This window comes from Apium graveolens, chromosome 8 (genome assembly GCF_009905375.1).
Source record: "Apium graveolens cultivar Ventura chromosome 8, ASM990537v1, whole genome shotgun sequence".
In the NCBI taxonomy this organism is placed as follows: domain Eukaryota; kingdom Viridiplantae; phylum Streptophyta; class Magnoliopsida; order Apiales; family Apiaceae; genus Apium; species Apium graveolens.
In genome coordinates this window covers 51,320,222-51,337,324 of record NC_133654.1, presented here as the reverse complement: position 1 = coordinate 51,337,324, position 17,103 = coordinate 51,320,222, and the positions used below count along the sequence as shown (strand labels likewise).

At 34.6% G+C, this 17,103-nt stretch overlaps 1 protein-coding gene across 1 annotated transcript; it reads right to left on the bottom strand.

The window, feature by feature from the left end:
• Positions 1-12,255: 12,255 nt before the first annotated feature.
• LOC141677326 (5-OH-xanthotoxin synthase-like) lies at positions 12,256-14,248 on the bottom strand. Its single transcript, XM_074483207.1, has 2 exons — positions 13,329-14,248; positions 12,256-13,043 (listed from the first exon to the last, which is right to left on the bottom strand). Exons 1-2 carry the CDS (start codon positions 14,211-14,213, stop codon positions 12,408-12,410), a joined length of 1,521 nt encoding a protein of 506 aa, XP_074339308.1. The 5' UTR covers positions 14,214-14,248; the 3' UTR covers positions 12,256-12,407.
• Positions 14,249-17,103: the final 2,855 nt, after the last annotated feature.

Here is a 17,103-nt window from a genome sequence, read left to right as displayed (position 1 = left end):
AATTGATAGAATAGTATTAATAATTAGTTTTATAATCTTGTATTTTTTTTAATTTATATAGCCTTATATCTGAATACTCATTCCGAGTACTCCCCGAATAATACGAGTACTCGTGACTCGATAGGCTCAACAAGTCAACCCAAATTCCGATTTTTAGAACACTATGTATAACGACTCGTGTATTTTTATTTTATTTCTAATATTTGGAAGTGTAATAAAGGTTTACGTAAATAAATAAAATGTGTATATTGGTTTTGGCAGCAGTTATGGATTTTTATTTAATTATTATGATTTGTTGATATGTGAGATTGGAATTGTGTGATTTATTGGTGAGTTATATGATTTTATTTTTGCTTGTAAAACTGATTTTATTGTAGTTTTAATTCCATGAATATTCCGAGAATTTTAAAATAATTTTGGAAATTTTTGGGATTGATTTCACCCGCCCGTTGTTTCGTTTATTTGTTAAACACGAGTACCAGTTGCGTTTTAGAAATTGTTTAAAAATTTCAAAATATATATTTTTATAAACCTCGGAATATTTACAATACTTTAAAAGTATTATCGTGATTTAACGAGATTGTTTTCGAGGTGCCCTGACTCGTTGATTTCAAAATTCGGTTAGTTATTTGACCCATAATACTCAGAGACACGTGTTAACATTTCGTAAAAGAATATTAACACACGTCCCATTTGAAGGACACGTGCAGGCAGTAGCTTATTTCCCCAAACATCATCTCTTGGCCCTGTCTCTCTCCATCGAATCTTCCTTCTCTCTTTTACTGCTCTACTTTCGTTTCTTCACCTCTATTTCTTCCTCGCTTTTCCGGTGTTCTTCTCCGGCTCCCTGTGTTCGGTAATTACTTTCCGGCCGCCCTCTTTATTCCAGTTGCCTGATTCTGATTCGTTCCTATAGTATATACATATATGTATATGCTGTGTTGTGTGTGTGATTGTGTTGTATGTGTGATTCTGTTGTGTGTGTGATTGTGTTGTGTGTGTCGAGTGGTGGTAGAAAGCGGCACCGCCGCTTGTGTTGCCGCCCTGTTGTGGTTCTGCGGCGCGTTTGCGCGTGTGTTTCCTTGGGTTCCTGTTCTGTTATTTTGGCTTTTGGGCCTGCAGTTTCGGCCGATACATTTGGGCCTTTTTCTGTTGGGCCGAGACTATGCAGTTGGATTTGATTATTATCATTTTTTTTCTCCAGGAATTATTAAGTAAAATTCGTGATATTATTAATTCGTGTGGGAAAATAATTATTAATAAATCGATGGAATTTATTTGGATACCCGAATATTTCGGGCACCAATAAATTTTGCCGCCGTACCGCAATGACTTGTTACGAGCGGACGGTGGACGGTGATGACGATGTTCTGAGTCCTAAATTTTATAAATAAATAAAAAGGATTGCGTAAAATATTTTCGGACTTGAATAATTGATTGTGACTGGTGTTGGAATGTACGTTGTATAAATGGTAGCGTAATATTGTGGATTATTTTGATTATGGACGTCGATCGTAATCGACGGGTAGTCTTATAAATAAATAAGATGCTGCCAAAATTTCCTAAAAATGTGTTCGAAAGTATATGTATTTATATATGTTACCCCTAACAATATTTCCGACTACGTGACTATGTGATTACGGGTTTATGTATATAATAATGATATGAGTCGGGTTATCGGATTGAGTTGTTAAAATTTGAGGATATCAAGCATGTCGGTGTAACTGATTAGGGTATTCTGTATTTGTAGATTCCGATCGAGTTTTCCCAGGATTAAAGTCAGCGTGAAAGTTACTTAGGGTTTTGTAAAGCGTTGCAAGGCAAGTACCCCTGACCATTCTTTTATGGTTCAGTGTATATGAATAACTAAATGTTTTACTTTCGTAATGGAACAGAAACGTTTTAAGTTACGTATCCCCTGTGTTTGAAAATGTTGTTTTAAATTATGTTTTTGGGGAAAAGTAACTTCTGAAAACACCTATCTCTAAACGTGATTTAAATGAAAAGAGGATTTGAATAGTGTGCTGTGACAGAATTGGTTTTGAAAAAGTGATAGGTAAAAGTGATGATTTTGAAAACTGGATTAAAACGATCAGATATGGGATACATTAGGGCCAGAGTAGGCCTATTGAGGTGGCGTAAGAGGCTAATTCGGTTGTGCGCACTGTATAACCGATTAGTCCAGCAGGTCAGAGACCTAGCTAGTCTCTGACTTCTGGAACAGATAAATGAGATGGCAGTTGGAGCCATAAATGAGATGACAGTTGGAGCCGTCTGGTGTTGATAGCCTGATCAGCTGTCTACACATATCCATTACGTAACTGATTTGGTTTTATGATTCCCATAAGGGTACGAATAGTTGATACAGTAATTTTACAAGTGTGACTAGCATGCTAAAAATTGGACTCTGGTGTTTTTACAGCACTCTGTTATGTTGTTTTGATGAAGCATGCTAGTTAGTGATATCCAGTTTTCTCTGATTTTGTTGCATAATGTTGCTATCATGATTACAGTTCTGTTCCTATTATTGTTACATTACTGCTTTATTCTGTTATTCATACTTTGGTACTGCTGAGCGATTATGCTCACCCTTGCAAACTGTTATATATATTCCGCAGATGCCTAGAAGATCAGTTTTAAGTCTTTTTAAGCAGTGAAGCCCCCAGAGTTTAAAGGAGAGGTAGATCCTGTTGCTGCCAGGATATGGTTAAAGGAGATGGAAAAGGCGTTTGCGCTCACCAAGGTGAGTGAGAACTTAAAGACTGATTATGCTAGTTATTTTCTAAGGAATGATTCGAATTATTGGTGGGAGTCTACGCGAGCCCTAGAAGGAGAAGGTCCAGTTCCATGGGCCAGATTTACAGAGTTGTTTTTGGAGAAATACTTTCCAGACTGTCTCCATAGTCAAATGGAAGTGGAATTTTTGGAACTGAAACAAGGGGATAAAAGTGTTACGGAATATGAAGCAAAGTTTACGGAGTTGGCCCGTATAGCACCAGAATATGTGAGTTCAGAAGCTCAACGAGCGAAGCGGTTTCAGCAAGGGTTGAAGCCAGAAATAAGGAGTGGAGTTGTAACCTTACAACTCAAGATATATACTTCGGTAGTTCAGGTTGCCCTAGTGATAGAAAGTGATCAGAAATTAGCTACAAAAGAGCAGGGTGAGAAGAAAAGAAAATTTGAAAGTGGACCCGCTAGATCAGAATCAGGAATAGTGAGTCGGAAGTTTCAGCGTTGGTTTGGAAGGAATAAGAATAAGAGGTTCAAGAGACAGGATGTTCCCCAGGCGAAACCCGGTATTACTTCAGTTAACTCTGCCCCGACGAGGATGAGTAAGCCAGTAGCTGATTGTAAGACGTGTGGGAAAAAGCTTAGTGGACAGTGCCGAGAGAATGTTAATTATTTTAAGTGTGGACAAAAAGGTCACTATTCCACGGAATGTAAGTCTAAGATTCAAGGAGTTACTTGTTTTAGTTGCGGCAAAGTGGGACATATAGCTAGGAATTGCAAGTCAGTGACCCAAGGTAATGCGGGAAGGAGTGTGTCTCAAGGACCAGCAACCAGTACTGCGAGAGCTAGGACTTTTAAGATGACCCAGAAGTGTCCAGTTCATGACTCCGATGTGGTTGCAGGTACGCTTATTCTTAATTACGTACATGTTAACGTTTTGTTTGATTCAGGAGCGTCCAAATCTTTTATGTCTGTGAATTGTGTGAATAAAATGAAATTGATGTTAGAAGACCTAGACGAACCTCTAACTATAGAAGTGGCTAATAAAGATAAAGTACCTATAAAACAATTTTGTCCTAGTTGTTCCCTAGAGATTTCGGGGTATATGTTCCCTGTTGACTTAATACCCTTCGAGTTGGGAGACTTTGATGTTATTTTAGGTATGGATTGGTTGTCTCGATATAGGGCAAATATTGATTGTAAGAAAAAGAGAGTTGTTATGTACACCCCAGATAATAAAAGGATCAGTTACCAAGGGCAGAGGCAAGATAGGAAGTTCCTCTCAGTGATGCAAGCAAGAAGATTGCTGAATCAAGGATGTGAAGCGTACTTGGCTCATGTGGTGGATACGAAGAAAGAGACCCCTATCTTGGATGAGATCTCTATAGTAAGAGAATTCCCTGACATTTTCCCAGAAGAGTTACCAGGATTGCCACCTGATCGAGAGATAGAGTTTTCCATTGATTTGATACCTGGAGCTGAACCAGTTTCTAAGGCTCCATACAGAATGGCCCCAATGGAAATGAAAGAATTGGCTAAGCAACTTCAGGAATTATTGGATAAATGAGTTATTCGACCCAATATTTCCCCGTGGGGTGCTCCAGTGCTATTTGTGAAGAAAAAGGATGGAAGTATGAGATTGTGTATTGATTATAGAGAGCTTAACAAGTTGACGATAAAGAATAAGTATCATTTGCCGCGAATCGATGATTTGTTTGATCAGCTTAAGGGAGCATGTTACTTTTCAAAGATTGACTTAAGATCTGGCTACCACCAACTGAAGATAAAGCCCGAAAATATCCCCAAGACTGCATTCAGAACAAGGTATGGCCATTACGAGTTTCTAGTGATGTCGTTTGGATTGACGAATGCACCAGCGGCTTTCATGGATTTGATGAATAGGGTATACAAGGAGTATCTGGATAAGTTTGTTATTGTATTTATTAATGACATCCTCATATATTCGAAGAATCCAAAAGATCACGCAGTGCATCTACAGATTGCCCTACAGAAGTTAAGATAAAAGCAATTGTATGCGAAGTTTTCTAAGTGTGAGTTTTGGCTGACGGAAGTATAGTTTCTTGGACATGTGGTGAGTAAGGAAGGTATCAAAGTAGACCCGGTAAAAATCGAAGCTGTATCAAAGTGGGAGCAACCGAAGACACCAACGGAAATAAGGAGTTTCCTTGGATTAGCAAGATATTATCGAAGATTTGTGAAAGATTTCTCGAAGATTGCGTCCCCATTAACTAAGTTGACCAGGAAGAGTGAGAAGTTCGTTTGGACAGAAAAGTGTGAAGAAAGTTTCCAGGAATTAAAACGAAGATTAGTGACGGCTCCAGTATTAGCATTACCAGATGAGACGGGAAACTTTGTAATCTACAGTGATGCTTCTTTTAAAGGATTGGGTTGTGTGTTAATGCAGCATGACAAAGTGATTGCTTATGCCTCCAGACAGCTAAAGCCTCACGAGCAAAAATATCCAGTTCATGACCTTGAATTGGCGGCTATAGTATTTGCTTTAAAGTTATGGCGTCACTACTTGTATGGAGAGAAATGCGATATTTACACAGATCATAAGAGCCTGAAGTATATATTCACGCAGAAAGATTTGAACATGAGACAGAGAAGGTGGTTGGAGTTGATTAAGGATTATGATTGTTCGATTAATTATCACCCAGGTAAAGCCAATGTAGTGGCTGATGCCTTGAGTAGGAAGGAAAGGCTGAATATGGTTAAGATTGTGGAAGAGTTGGCACGAGACTTGGGAAGAATGGAAATTGAAGTTCGAGTACTTAATGAAAGTCAGGAGCAACTATATGAAGTTACTTTCCAGCCAGCATTGATGGAAAAGATCAAAAGGTGTCAAGAAGGAGTTATGGAACAAGAGTTGGATACTTTGACAGGAGAAGAGTTATGCACTCAAAAAGATAGTCAAGGTTTGTATAGATTTTCTTCCAGAGTTTGGATTCCTAATGTAACGGAATTGAAGAACGAAGTATTGCAGGAAGCTCATAACTCTAGGTTTTCTATCCACCCTGGTAGTACCAAGATGTACCAGGATTTGAAGAGAAATTTTTGGTGGCCAGGAATGAAGAAGGATATTGCCAATTGGGTAAATAAGTGTCACGTGTGTCAGACGGTGAAAGCAGAGCATCAACGACCGAGTGGATTGTTACAACCTTTGGAGATTCCCCAGTGGAAATGGGAAGAGATTGCTATGGATTTTGTATTGGGATTGCCAAAGACGAGAGCGAATCACGATGGTATTTGGGTAATCATTGATAGGTTGACTAAGTCGGCATATTTCCTTCCGATTAATGAAAGGTATTCGTTGGAAAGGCTAGTTAAGTTATACTTGGATGAGATAGTTACCAAACATAGAGTGCCTGTTTCTATGGTGTCGGATCGAGACCCGAGATTTAATTCCAGGTTCTGGACTAAATTCCAAGAGTGCCTAGGAACGAAATTGAATATGAGCACCGCTTATTATCCTCAGACGGATGGCCAAAGTGAGAGGACGATTCAGACCATAGAGGATATGTTGAGAGTCTGTGTTCTAGATTTTAAGGGTAATTGGGATGAACACCTACCTTTGATTGAGTTCTCGTATAATAACAGCTACCATGCCAGTATAGGGATGCCACCTTACGAAGCTTTGTATGGACGAAAGTGTAGATCACCATTGTACTGGGATGAGGTAGGAGAAAAGAAAGTGTTAGGTCCTGAGTTGGTTCAGCAGACCAAAGATGCCATAGTGTTAATTCGGAAAAGGTTGGAAGCAGCTCAAGATAGACAAAGAAAACACACGAATTTGCATTGGAAAGATATGGACTTTGAGATAGGAGCTCTGGTGTTACTAAAAGTATCACCTTGGAAAGGGTTAGTATGATTTGGTTAGAAGGGTAAGCTTAGCCCTAGATTCATAGGACCCTTTGAAGTTTTGAAGAAAGTGGGAAAGGTTGCTTATGAGATAGCGTTACCACCGCAGTGGCAGCACATTCATAATGTGTTCCATGTGTCTATGTTGAAGCCCTATGTCCCTAATTCGAATCAAGTCATAGAATACGAACCGATTGAGTTTCAACGAGATTTGTCCTATGTGGAACAACCAGTCCAAATCCTAGACCGTAAGGAACGAGTCCTCAGGAATAAATCAATTCCTATAGTAAAAGTATTGTGGAGAAATCCTCGAGTACAAGAGTCTACTTGGGAATTAGAGTCGGACATTCTTGATAAATATCCTCATTTGTTTAGTTGTATAGATTCTGGGGACAAAATCTTTTTAAGGGGGAAATGATATAACGACTCGTGTATTTTTATTTTATTTCTAATATTTGGAAGTGTAATAAAGGTTTACGTAAATAAATAAAATGTGTGTATTGGTTTTGGCAGCAGTTGTGGATTTTTATTTAATTATTTATGATTTATTGATATGTGAGATTGGAATTGTGTGATTTATTGGTAAGTTATAAGATTTTATTTTTGCTTGTAAAAGTGATTTTATTGTAGTTTTAATTCCATAAATATTTGAACTATCTTTAAAATTTGTTTTCTAATTTTATAATTTCAATAATTATTTTTAGGACTTTATAAAATTGAGAAATCAATATTTCGTTAATTATTCACTTTTAAATGATTTTCTGAGTGTGTTTAATGGTAAAATCCATATTTAATTATCGAAATCTTCAAAAATTATGAAACTCATATTAATATAAGTTTGGAATATTCCGAGAATTTTAAAATTATATTCAAAATTTTTGGGATTGATTTCACCCGCCCGTTGTTTCGTTTATTTGTTAAAAACGGGTACCAGTTGCGTTTTAGAAATTGTTTAAAAATTTCAAAATATATATTTTTATAAACCTCGGAATATTTACAATACTTTAAAAGTATTATCGTGATTTAACGAGATTTTTTTTGAGGTGCCATGACTCGTTGATTTCAAAATTCGTTAATTATTCGACCCATAATACTCAGGGACACGTGTTAAAATTTCGTAAAAGAATATTAACACGCATCCCATTTGAAGGACACGTGCAGGCAGTAGCTTATTTCCCCAAACATCATCTCTTTGTCCCTGTCTCTCTCCATCGATTCTTCCTTCTCTCTTTTACTGTTCTACCTTCGTTTCTTCACCTCTGTTTCTTCCTCGCTTTTCCGGTGTTCTTCTCCGGCTCCCTGTGTTCGGTAATTACTTTCTGGCCATCCTCTTTATTCTGGTTGCCTGATTCTGATTTGGTTATAGTATATACATATATGTATGTGCTGTGTTGTGTGTGTGATTGTGTTGTGTGTGTGATTGTGTTGTGTGTGTCGAGTGGTGGTAGAAAGCAGCACCGCCGCTTGTGTTGCCGCCCTGTTGTGGTTCTGCGGCGCGTTTGCGCGTGTGTTTCATTGGGTTCCTGTTCTGTTGTTTTGGCTTTTGGGCCTGCAGTTTGGGCCGATACATTTGGGCCTTTTTCTGTTGGGCCGAGACTATGCAGTTTGATTTGATTATTATCATTTTTTTTTCTGCAGGAATTATTGAGTAAAATTTGTGATATTATTAATTCGTGTGGGAAAATAATTATTAATAAATCGGTGGAATTTATTTGGATACCCGAATATTTCGGGCACCAATAAATTTTGTCGTCGTACCGCGATGACTTGTTACGAGCGGACGGTGGATGGTGATGACGATGTTCTGAGTCCTAAATTTTATAAATAAATAAAAAGGATTGGGTAAAATATTTTCGGACTTGAATAATTGATTGTGACTGGTGTTGGAATGTACGTTGTATAAATGGTGGCGTAATATTGTGGATTGTTTTGATTATGGACGTCGATCGTAATTGACGACTAGTCTTATAAATAAATAAGATGCTGCCAAAATTTCCTAAAAATATGTTCGAAAGTATATGTATTTATAAGTGTTACCCCTAACAATATTTCCGACTACGTGACTATGCGATTACGAGTTTATGTGTATAATAATGATACGAGTGGGGTTATCGGATTGAGTTGTTAGAATTTGAGGATATCAAGCATATCAGTGTAACTGATTAGGGTATTCTGTATTTGTAGATTCCGATCGAGTTTTCCCAGGTTTAAAGTCAGCGTGAAAGCTACTTAGGGTTTTGTAAAGCATTGCAAGGCAAGTACCCCTGACCATTCTTTTATGGTTCAGTGTATATGAATAACTAAATGTTTTACTTTCGTAATGGAACAGAAATGTTTTAAGTTACGTATCCCCTGTGTTTGAAAATGTTGTTTTAAATTATGTTTTTGGGGAAAAGTAACTTCTGAAAACACCTATCTCTAAACGTGATTTAAATGAAAAGAGGATTTGAATAGTGTGTTGTGACATAATTGGTTTTGAAAAAGAGATAGGTAAAAGTGATGATTTTGAAAACTGGATTAAAACGATCAGATATGGGATACATTGGGGCCAGAGTAGACCTATTGAGGTGGCGTAAGAGGCTAATTCGGTTGCGCGCACTATATAACCGATTAGTCCAGCAGGTCAGAGACCTAGCTAGTCTCTGAGTTCCGGAACAGATAAATGAGATGGCAGTTGGAGCCATAAATGAGATGGCAGTTGGAGCTGTCTGGTGTTGATAGCCTGATCAGCTGTCTACACATATCCATTACGTATCTGATTTGGTTTTATGATTCCCGTAAGGGTACAAATAGTTGATACAGTAATTTTACAAGTGTGACTAGCATGCTAAAAATTGGACTCTGGTGTTTTTAAAGCACTCTGTTATGTTATTTTGATGAAGCATGCTAGTTAGTGATATCCAGTTTTCTCTGATTTTGTTGCATAATGTTGCTATCATGATTACAGTTTTGTTCCTATTATTGTTACATTACTGCTTTATTCTGTTATTCATACTTTGGTACTGCTGAGCGATTATGTTCACCCTTGCAAACTGTTATGTATATTTCGCAGATGCCTAGAAGATCAGTCAGACCGACCTATGTTCCCGCCCCTACCGGACCCGGCTCCTCTGAGGTAGTTTGTATCAGGCCATGAGGTTTGAGGAGTTGCTGAATAAAGTTAGTGTGTCTTAGATGTTGAATAAAAAGTTTGTAATAATGAGAACCTGAATTATACTTGAACCTGGATCGGATCTTGGTTTGGGGTCAAGTTAGTATATTTTAATAATAATTCCGTTGTTTATATTTTTGGTAATTGTGTTTAGTGACGTCAACTCCTGACCCCGGGGTTGAGGCCGTCACACTATGTATAAGTAACATTGAATATATTTTTTGACTAATCAATTACTATATATAATCTTGTATCATATTCAAATAAATAATTGTTAGAATATTATTAATAATTAATTTTATAATCTTGTATATTTTTTGTAAAATATTAATTTTTCTATGTTAAATGTTAAATAATATTTGTATTTTAATAGTAACATAATTTTTTAGAAATATATAGGCAACTAAATCGACATATATAAAAAGAAAAAGATGATTGTAAAAATGTTATTCTATAACTCTTATGTGACAAATACATGTTAAGTGTATAATTAAAAAACATAAATGACAAATTGGCATCGTGGTATTGAAATTTAAAAGATAGTGGTTAAACTTGGGTTCGATTCTCAGCACAAACATTTTTTTAAATACACACGGAAAAATTTCTAATTTTAGGAGACTAAAATGTCTCCTGAATTTTATGAATTTTATGTGCATGTTCTGTTATTATATTGATAAAGAAAGGATTGGGAGAATGCCCGACGAAATAAATTTTGTCGGATATCAAATTACTCTATGCTAATTGATTATGCATAGTTATGGATTATAAGTCGTATATATACCGAATTCTTTGTTGCGGATTTATGTTATTGACTATATAATTATGTTAAATTTAAATTATGTGAGTTGTCTTCATCAAACTCATAATTTAAATACTAAACCTGGTTTATATAGTCAAATGACGAATATTTTTCAAAAAATGGAACATGTTTTGAATTCAAATTAAGCTAAAGTATTTCAAGTATTTTTTTTAAAAAAAATCCGGTGAAATTATTATTTCAAATTCAACTAAATACATAAACCCTTCATAGTCGTAATATATACATACATACATACATTATTAATCTGTTAATGTATTGTATTTGAACAAATATTTAAATTCAGTTTGCTAAAATTAACCCCCAAAAAAATCGAATAATTACGCTTAAAGTGAAATAACTTACATATCTATTATATATATAATAGAGTAAGTGGGGGGTTGAGTGAGACAATTTAATCATGGTAAAATGACTATTATACCCTTCAAACACTATAATTACACTTAACTCCTATCTTATTTATGAAACTTCTATCTTATTTATTTCATATATAATGCTCATTAATAGTCAAACTTTAAAATGATAATACATATATATGAACATACACCTACACGTATGTCATTTTAAGTTATATGTATCCTTAAAAAAGTAATAAAATATAATTAAAAATTTAAGATTTTGATATAATTATAAATATACCATAATTTTATTATATCAAATTTTTAAATAACATGACACAATTTCATAACAAATTAATTGTGAGTTAAGTGACTGACGAAAAAAAAATCATCATTACCTAATTTAAAATACACTTACAAAATTATTTTGAGTATATTTTTTTAAAATATTTAATGTGTAATATGATTATTCATGACAATTATGAAGTATCAAATACTTGCTAAGAAAATACACAATATAATTGTCAGATTTTATTTTACGGGAAAAACCTACCAAAACAATACAACGAACATATCATGTACTATGTAGTATCAAATATGTAGTAACAATTTGACAATAATATAATCACATTTCACATTGCACGTATCTTGAACGAAATTCATATCAACATAGCACAAAGAACTAATACGACACAAATAACATGTTACGTAGCATTAAAATTTTTCCGGCAAGTCGACAATAATATAGTCACGCTGGGAATTTTCTATGAATATAACACAAAAATAAGTTTATAATGTCGCAACATCTATCACTAACTTGAATTTCAAATACCTGAAATAAAAATTGAAATTAATAAAAAAATTATATAATATTTAAGAGTATGTCCGTGTCTCGGGCTATAGAGTTAGTTATATGTATAATTAAAAATATAAGTGATAGTTTGATATAGGTAATATAAAAATATATTATTGAATGAGTAGACTTATGTTCGATCTCTAATGACAACATTTTTTTAAATATAGCAAATGTAAGGGAAAATTTATAATTTTACGAAAATAAAATGCCACACTAATTTTATTTTCTTATTCTTCTGTTATATATAGATAATTCATATATATACCAATATCTTTGTTGCGTATTTGCATTGTAGATTATATAATTATATAATAGAGATTATAAATATATAAAATAATATATAAAAATTACCACTTTCGATCTGGTTATATATACTAAATAAATGTGTTTGCTCGTATTTCATTTCATACAAATTGTGATTTCGAAGAATATTTCTTATTACAACATACATGTTGATATATTATTGTGCATCACGAGGAACTTGGAAAATGAAAAGGTATAATAATTAATAAAAAGATCAAAGACAGGAATATGCAGAGTGCAGGGTATTGTCTCGCACAATTATTTATGCAATAAAAAGGATCAAGGATCATATATTTTTCATCTTACGTAGCCATATATGTCACCGCATGATCATGGACATACAAATTTTTTAGGTCGAAGATAGAGTGGATTTTTCTTATGCAAAGCTAAATTATTTCCAACAGTCTGATCATCAATGTCCTCAAATCTCATCCCAGAAGGTGGTTCCCAGTCAAAAGTGTAAAGAAGATTAGCAAGTGCAAGCTCCACGGTGGTTATTCCTAGGTTAATCCCAGCACATATTCTCCTACCAGCACCAAAAGGTATGTACTCAAATTGTTGTCCTGAGTAATTAAAATCAGGTCTTTCCATGAATCTTTCAGGCACAAACTCCATGGGATTTTTCCAGTTTTCCGGGTCTCTTCCAATTGCCCACATGCTTACGTAAACTATGGTTTTAGGTTTGATCTTGTACATGTGATCTTTATCTTCACCGATTATAGAGGTTTTCATTGTTTCTCGGGGCATAAGTAGTGGACCTGCAGGGTATAGTCGCATGGTCTCCTTCACAACTGCTTCCAAGTAAGGGAGATTTTGAAGATCTTCTTCGTCTACATTGCCTTTATTCCCGATCACTGATCTAATCTCTTCCTGAACTTTCTTCATGACTCCTGGATTACGCATTAATGCTGTCATTGCCCAGACCAACACAGTCGCGCTTGTACTGGTTCCTCCGATGAATACATCCTGCAATCATTTATGAAACAACTGAATCATGAATACTGCATATGTATGTGACTATGTAGTTAATTTTTATATTATAAAACTTTATTATTTTTGGAAACTTTTGAAATATAAAGAATTGGGACAAATGTCCACGAAAAAAATGTAGAGAAATGAATGAGAGGGAGGGAGTATAAATCACGAGGGACTGAGGAGTAAGGTAACTTCCTTAAACCCAAAACCCGAAATGGTGCTTGACTTTTAAAAAAGAAGTTGTTAAAATGATAAAGAGTTAAAGAAGCTACATACCATAAGAATTGCTTTAATTGTGTCCATTGATAGAGAAGAGGAGTCTTTGTTTTTCAACATGACATCAACGAGATCCTCTGTTTGAGATTCGGATCTATCACGTTGAAGATGTTCATCGATAAGTTGTTGGTAAAACGCTTCTAACTCTTTGAAAGTGCGATCAAGTTTAGCATTCATTCCACTGAGTCTATCAATCCAGCCAAATACAGGAAAGTAATCAGACATAAAACTGCCAACAAACATCTCTTCCAACCCCGACACCATCCGTTGGAATCTGTCTTTTCCTAACCGGTCTTCATCGTACCTGTTCCCGAATGCAACTCCAGAAATAACGGAAGTAGACAAATTCGCAAAACATTCAAACGCATTGACATCTTTCGAAGAAGCAGCCGACTCCTGCAGTCGTTCAATCATCCGAGACACCTCTTTTTGGCGAACAGGACGAACACAAAGTTGAGCTCTGCTTTGAGTGAAAAGTTCGAGAGTACAAAACTTCCTCACTTGCCTCCAATGATCACTATATCGACCATACGCAACATCTAGTCCATTATACGACATTTTTCGCGGTCCTGTCAAAACAGGCCTATTACAATAGATAAGATCTTGAGTTTTCAACACTTCTTTTGCCATCTTTGCTGATGATACGACTAGTATGGGGACAGAGCCCATGTGTAAAGTCATGAGAGATCCATATCGCTTTGATAGGTCCCATAGATACTCATGAGCACATGAAGCTTTATAAAGTTGGTAAAAGTTTCCGATAATCGGAAAGCCTGGCGGACCTGGAGGTGAAGAAAGATCATCAGCTCTCTTTTTGTGATAAAACAAGAGATATACTGATGCAACTGGAAAAGCAAGAAGAAGAAATATAACTAGGGGATCCATCTGCAATGTTAATTTAGAAGATGGTGCTGGAGAATATACATTCTTCTTCTTTAAATAGACCCATACCTTGACTGTGACAATAAAACAACAGCTTATTAATTAGTTTTATTTTGAATAACTTAACCATACATGTATTAGTCTTATTTTGAATACCTTAAGCATACATTTGCTAATGCTAATGCTTCATTTTCATTAAAATTTTATTGGAATCTGAAAATATAGGATGTTAGTTAATTTATGAAGATATCTTAATTTTATTGGTAAAATTAAGGTTCATTGAGATTTTTATATTGTACCTATGTATATGAATATGATTGCATCATTAAAGTTGAATTTTATAATAAAATTTAAATGTAAACTTAGTAATTATGATTAAAAATTTAAAGATATAGCTCAAGTTAAGTGACCAAGTTACTTTCCAAGATTCACTGAACTCTGAACATAAAATTCAAACACTAGTGGCTAAATACGACTTCAAAGTAGTTCAAGCATCATACAAATACGGTGTAAGCGTCATACAATGCATTCATAGTGCATGCTTGGGTAGGGCCTCTTTCGTCTTAAATAGGTTGAAAGACGCGTTTCGAGGATGCGTTTGATAAAATATTCTAGTTTTTCTTAGGCATAGTGTGTTTTTTGCATTTACTTTTCTAATCTCTACTTTACTTTACTTTATTTATAATACTTCTCTTAATTTTATTTTAAGTTTATCTTTTTGATTCTATATTTAAAGTTTATCTTTTTAATTAATATATTCTTAATGTTTACTAGCACTAGCTTTTACAATTTAAGGCGCTTCTCTATTTTCCTCTCCTTAATCATTTGTTTACCCTTTTTGGTCATACAAAATTCAAATACATGAACCATTTTAATAATCCAACCCAGTTGCAACCCATGGATTTATCCGATTTCAATTTATCAATACAAACAATACTATATTTAGCGGATACTCCATATTCACTATCCATGGGTTCCGGATACTCCATATTTACTATTCAACATATTTGAATTAATTCAACATGGTAACTACCAATATGACAGCAATCACAATTATTCTGTAAAGAATAAAAGGGATGTTTGATCACAATTATCATCACAATTATTATCGAATGTATTTCAATTTCCTTGATTGTAGAGCTACATGATTCTGCCGATTCTTCTTTGATTCTTCTTTGTAAACATAATTCTTCATCGCACAATTTGTTGCACACCACATCATACATACAATCTATAGTATGTATCATACTGAATTTTCAATATATTCTTAATACTTACTAGCACTAGCTTTTACAATTTACTTAAAATGCTCTTCTCTATTTTCCTCCCCTTAATAAGAGTAAATAGTCATATAAATTATTTATTAGCAAATTACACCCTGCAAAAATATAGATATAGTTCTAATTGATTCTTTTTATGATTTACAAAATCAATAATCCAAGTAATATCATACATGTCCATAATTCATGCTATAATTGATTCTTTTATGATTAGAAAATCATTAATTTATTATTTGAATCATGAAAATAATTATTAAGTGCTGATTTTTCTATACATACATCAATTCCTCCCACTAATTATGTCTCAATCACATATATAAACCATGTTCATCCTTTCACACAAAATCACATCTTCCGACTAACAGTTAGCAACCACTACACAAACGTAATAATACTCAACTATTTCTGATTTTCTATTTTCTCATAGTTTTTATGTATCTATCATGTATTAAAAGTTGAATTAATTCGAACTAATTCGAACTAATTCGCTGAATATACTATTCCAGATTTTTAGCAACAATGTTCGATCAACTATCTTCTCTCGACCTCTCTAGAACCACCTGGAAAATTAAAGCAAGAGTAACTCGAATGTGGCCTTCGGTTCCAAACTCTTCTACCGCAATTGATGTCATCAAGAGATATAACCTCATTCTGCTGGATGATAGTGTAAAATCTATATTTTTTTACTTATAATAGTTACATAAATTATATTTAAATATCAATCTGTTTATGTTAGGAATATGTGTATTAGTTTGATGATAAGTTCAGCAAAACACTTAAGTAGAAATCTAGTGTTTGTAGCCTCAACGGATAAGACCATCTTGTCTATCCGTTGAAGGAGTAGCCTTACTTAGCAATAAGTTTGGTATTGTAGCACATCTCACTTTCTGATTTCAAGCTGTAATTCTTAGATGTTGTTAGGAGATAATCAGTTATGTTGACTGCTAATGGATGTACAAATAGGAGGGCTAATTGTAAATATTTCATGCCTTGTAATTTTGTATAAGTGAAGAAGTGTCAACGGATATTGAAGACCTTCAACGGATAAGAAACTAAGCTTCAACGGATGTCTCTAATGCTTCAACGGATAATATCCATCAACGGATAAGTGCTTCAACGAATAAAGCTTCAACTGCTAGAGCATCAACGGATAAAGCCATCAACGGATGAAAGCTTCAACGGATGCACTGCTAGAGCATCAACGGATAAAGTCATCAACGGATGAAAGCTTCAACGGATGCTCAGTCTCATAGCAGTTGATAGTGACAGTTAACAAAGCTGACAGAGGCACATGGATTGACAGAGATATGGTAGCCTATTTCAGGAACAGCATAAAAAGCAGCCGTTTTTAGTCTGGTTCATAATGGAAAGTCAACAGATAATTCCATATTACACTGGATAAAAATGGAACAGAAACAAGTAGAGAACTATTGTCTTATTGTACTTTATCTTTGTCTTCACTTGTAAACTTGGTGTTATATAAACCAAGTAGTAGCTAGTAATTAGATGTGAATTTTCCCTGAGCTGTTTAGAAATATCAAGAGAGAAAATTATCTAGTTTGTACTAGGAAGCAGCTGTGATTTAATTTTGAATCACAGATTTTCTGAAATAA

Excerpts from the sequence above, each read along its gene's own strand:
- LOC141677326 (XM_074483207.1), bottom strand. The coding sequence starts at position 14,213 with ATGGATCCCCTAGTTATATTTCTTCTTCTTGCTTTTCCAGTTGCATCA. Across the intron at positions 13,044-13,328 it reads CAATTAAAGCAATTCTTATG|GATGTATTCATCGGAGGAAC; the intron begins GTATGTAGCTTC and ends AAATGATTGCAG.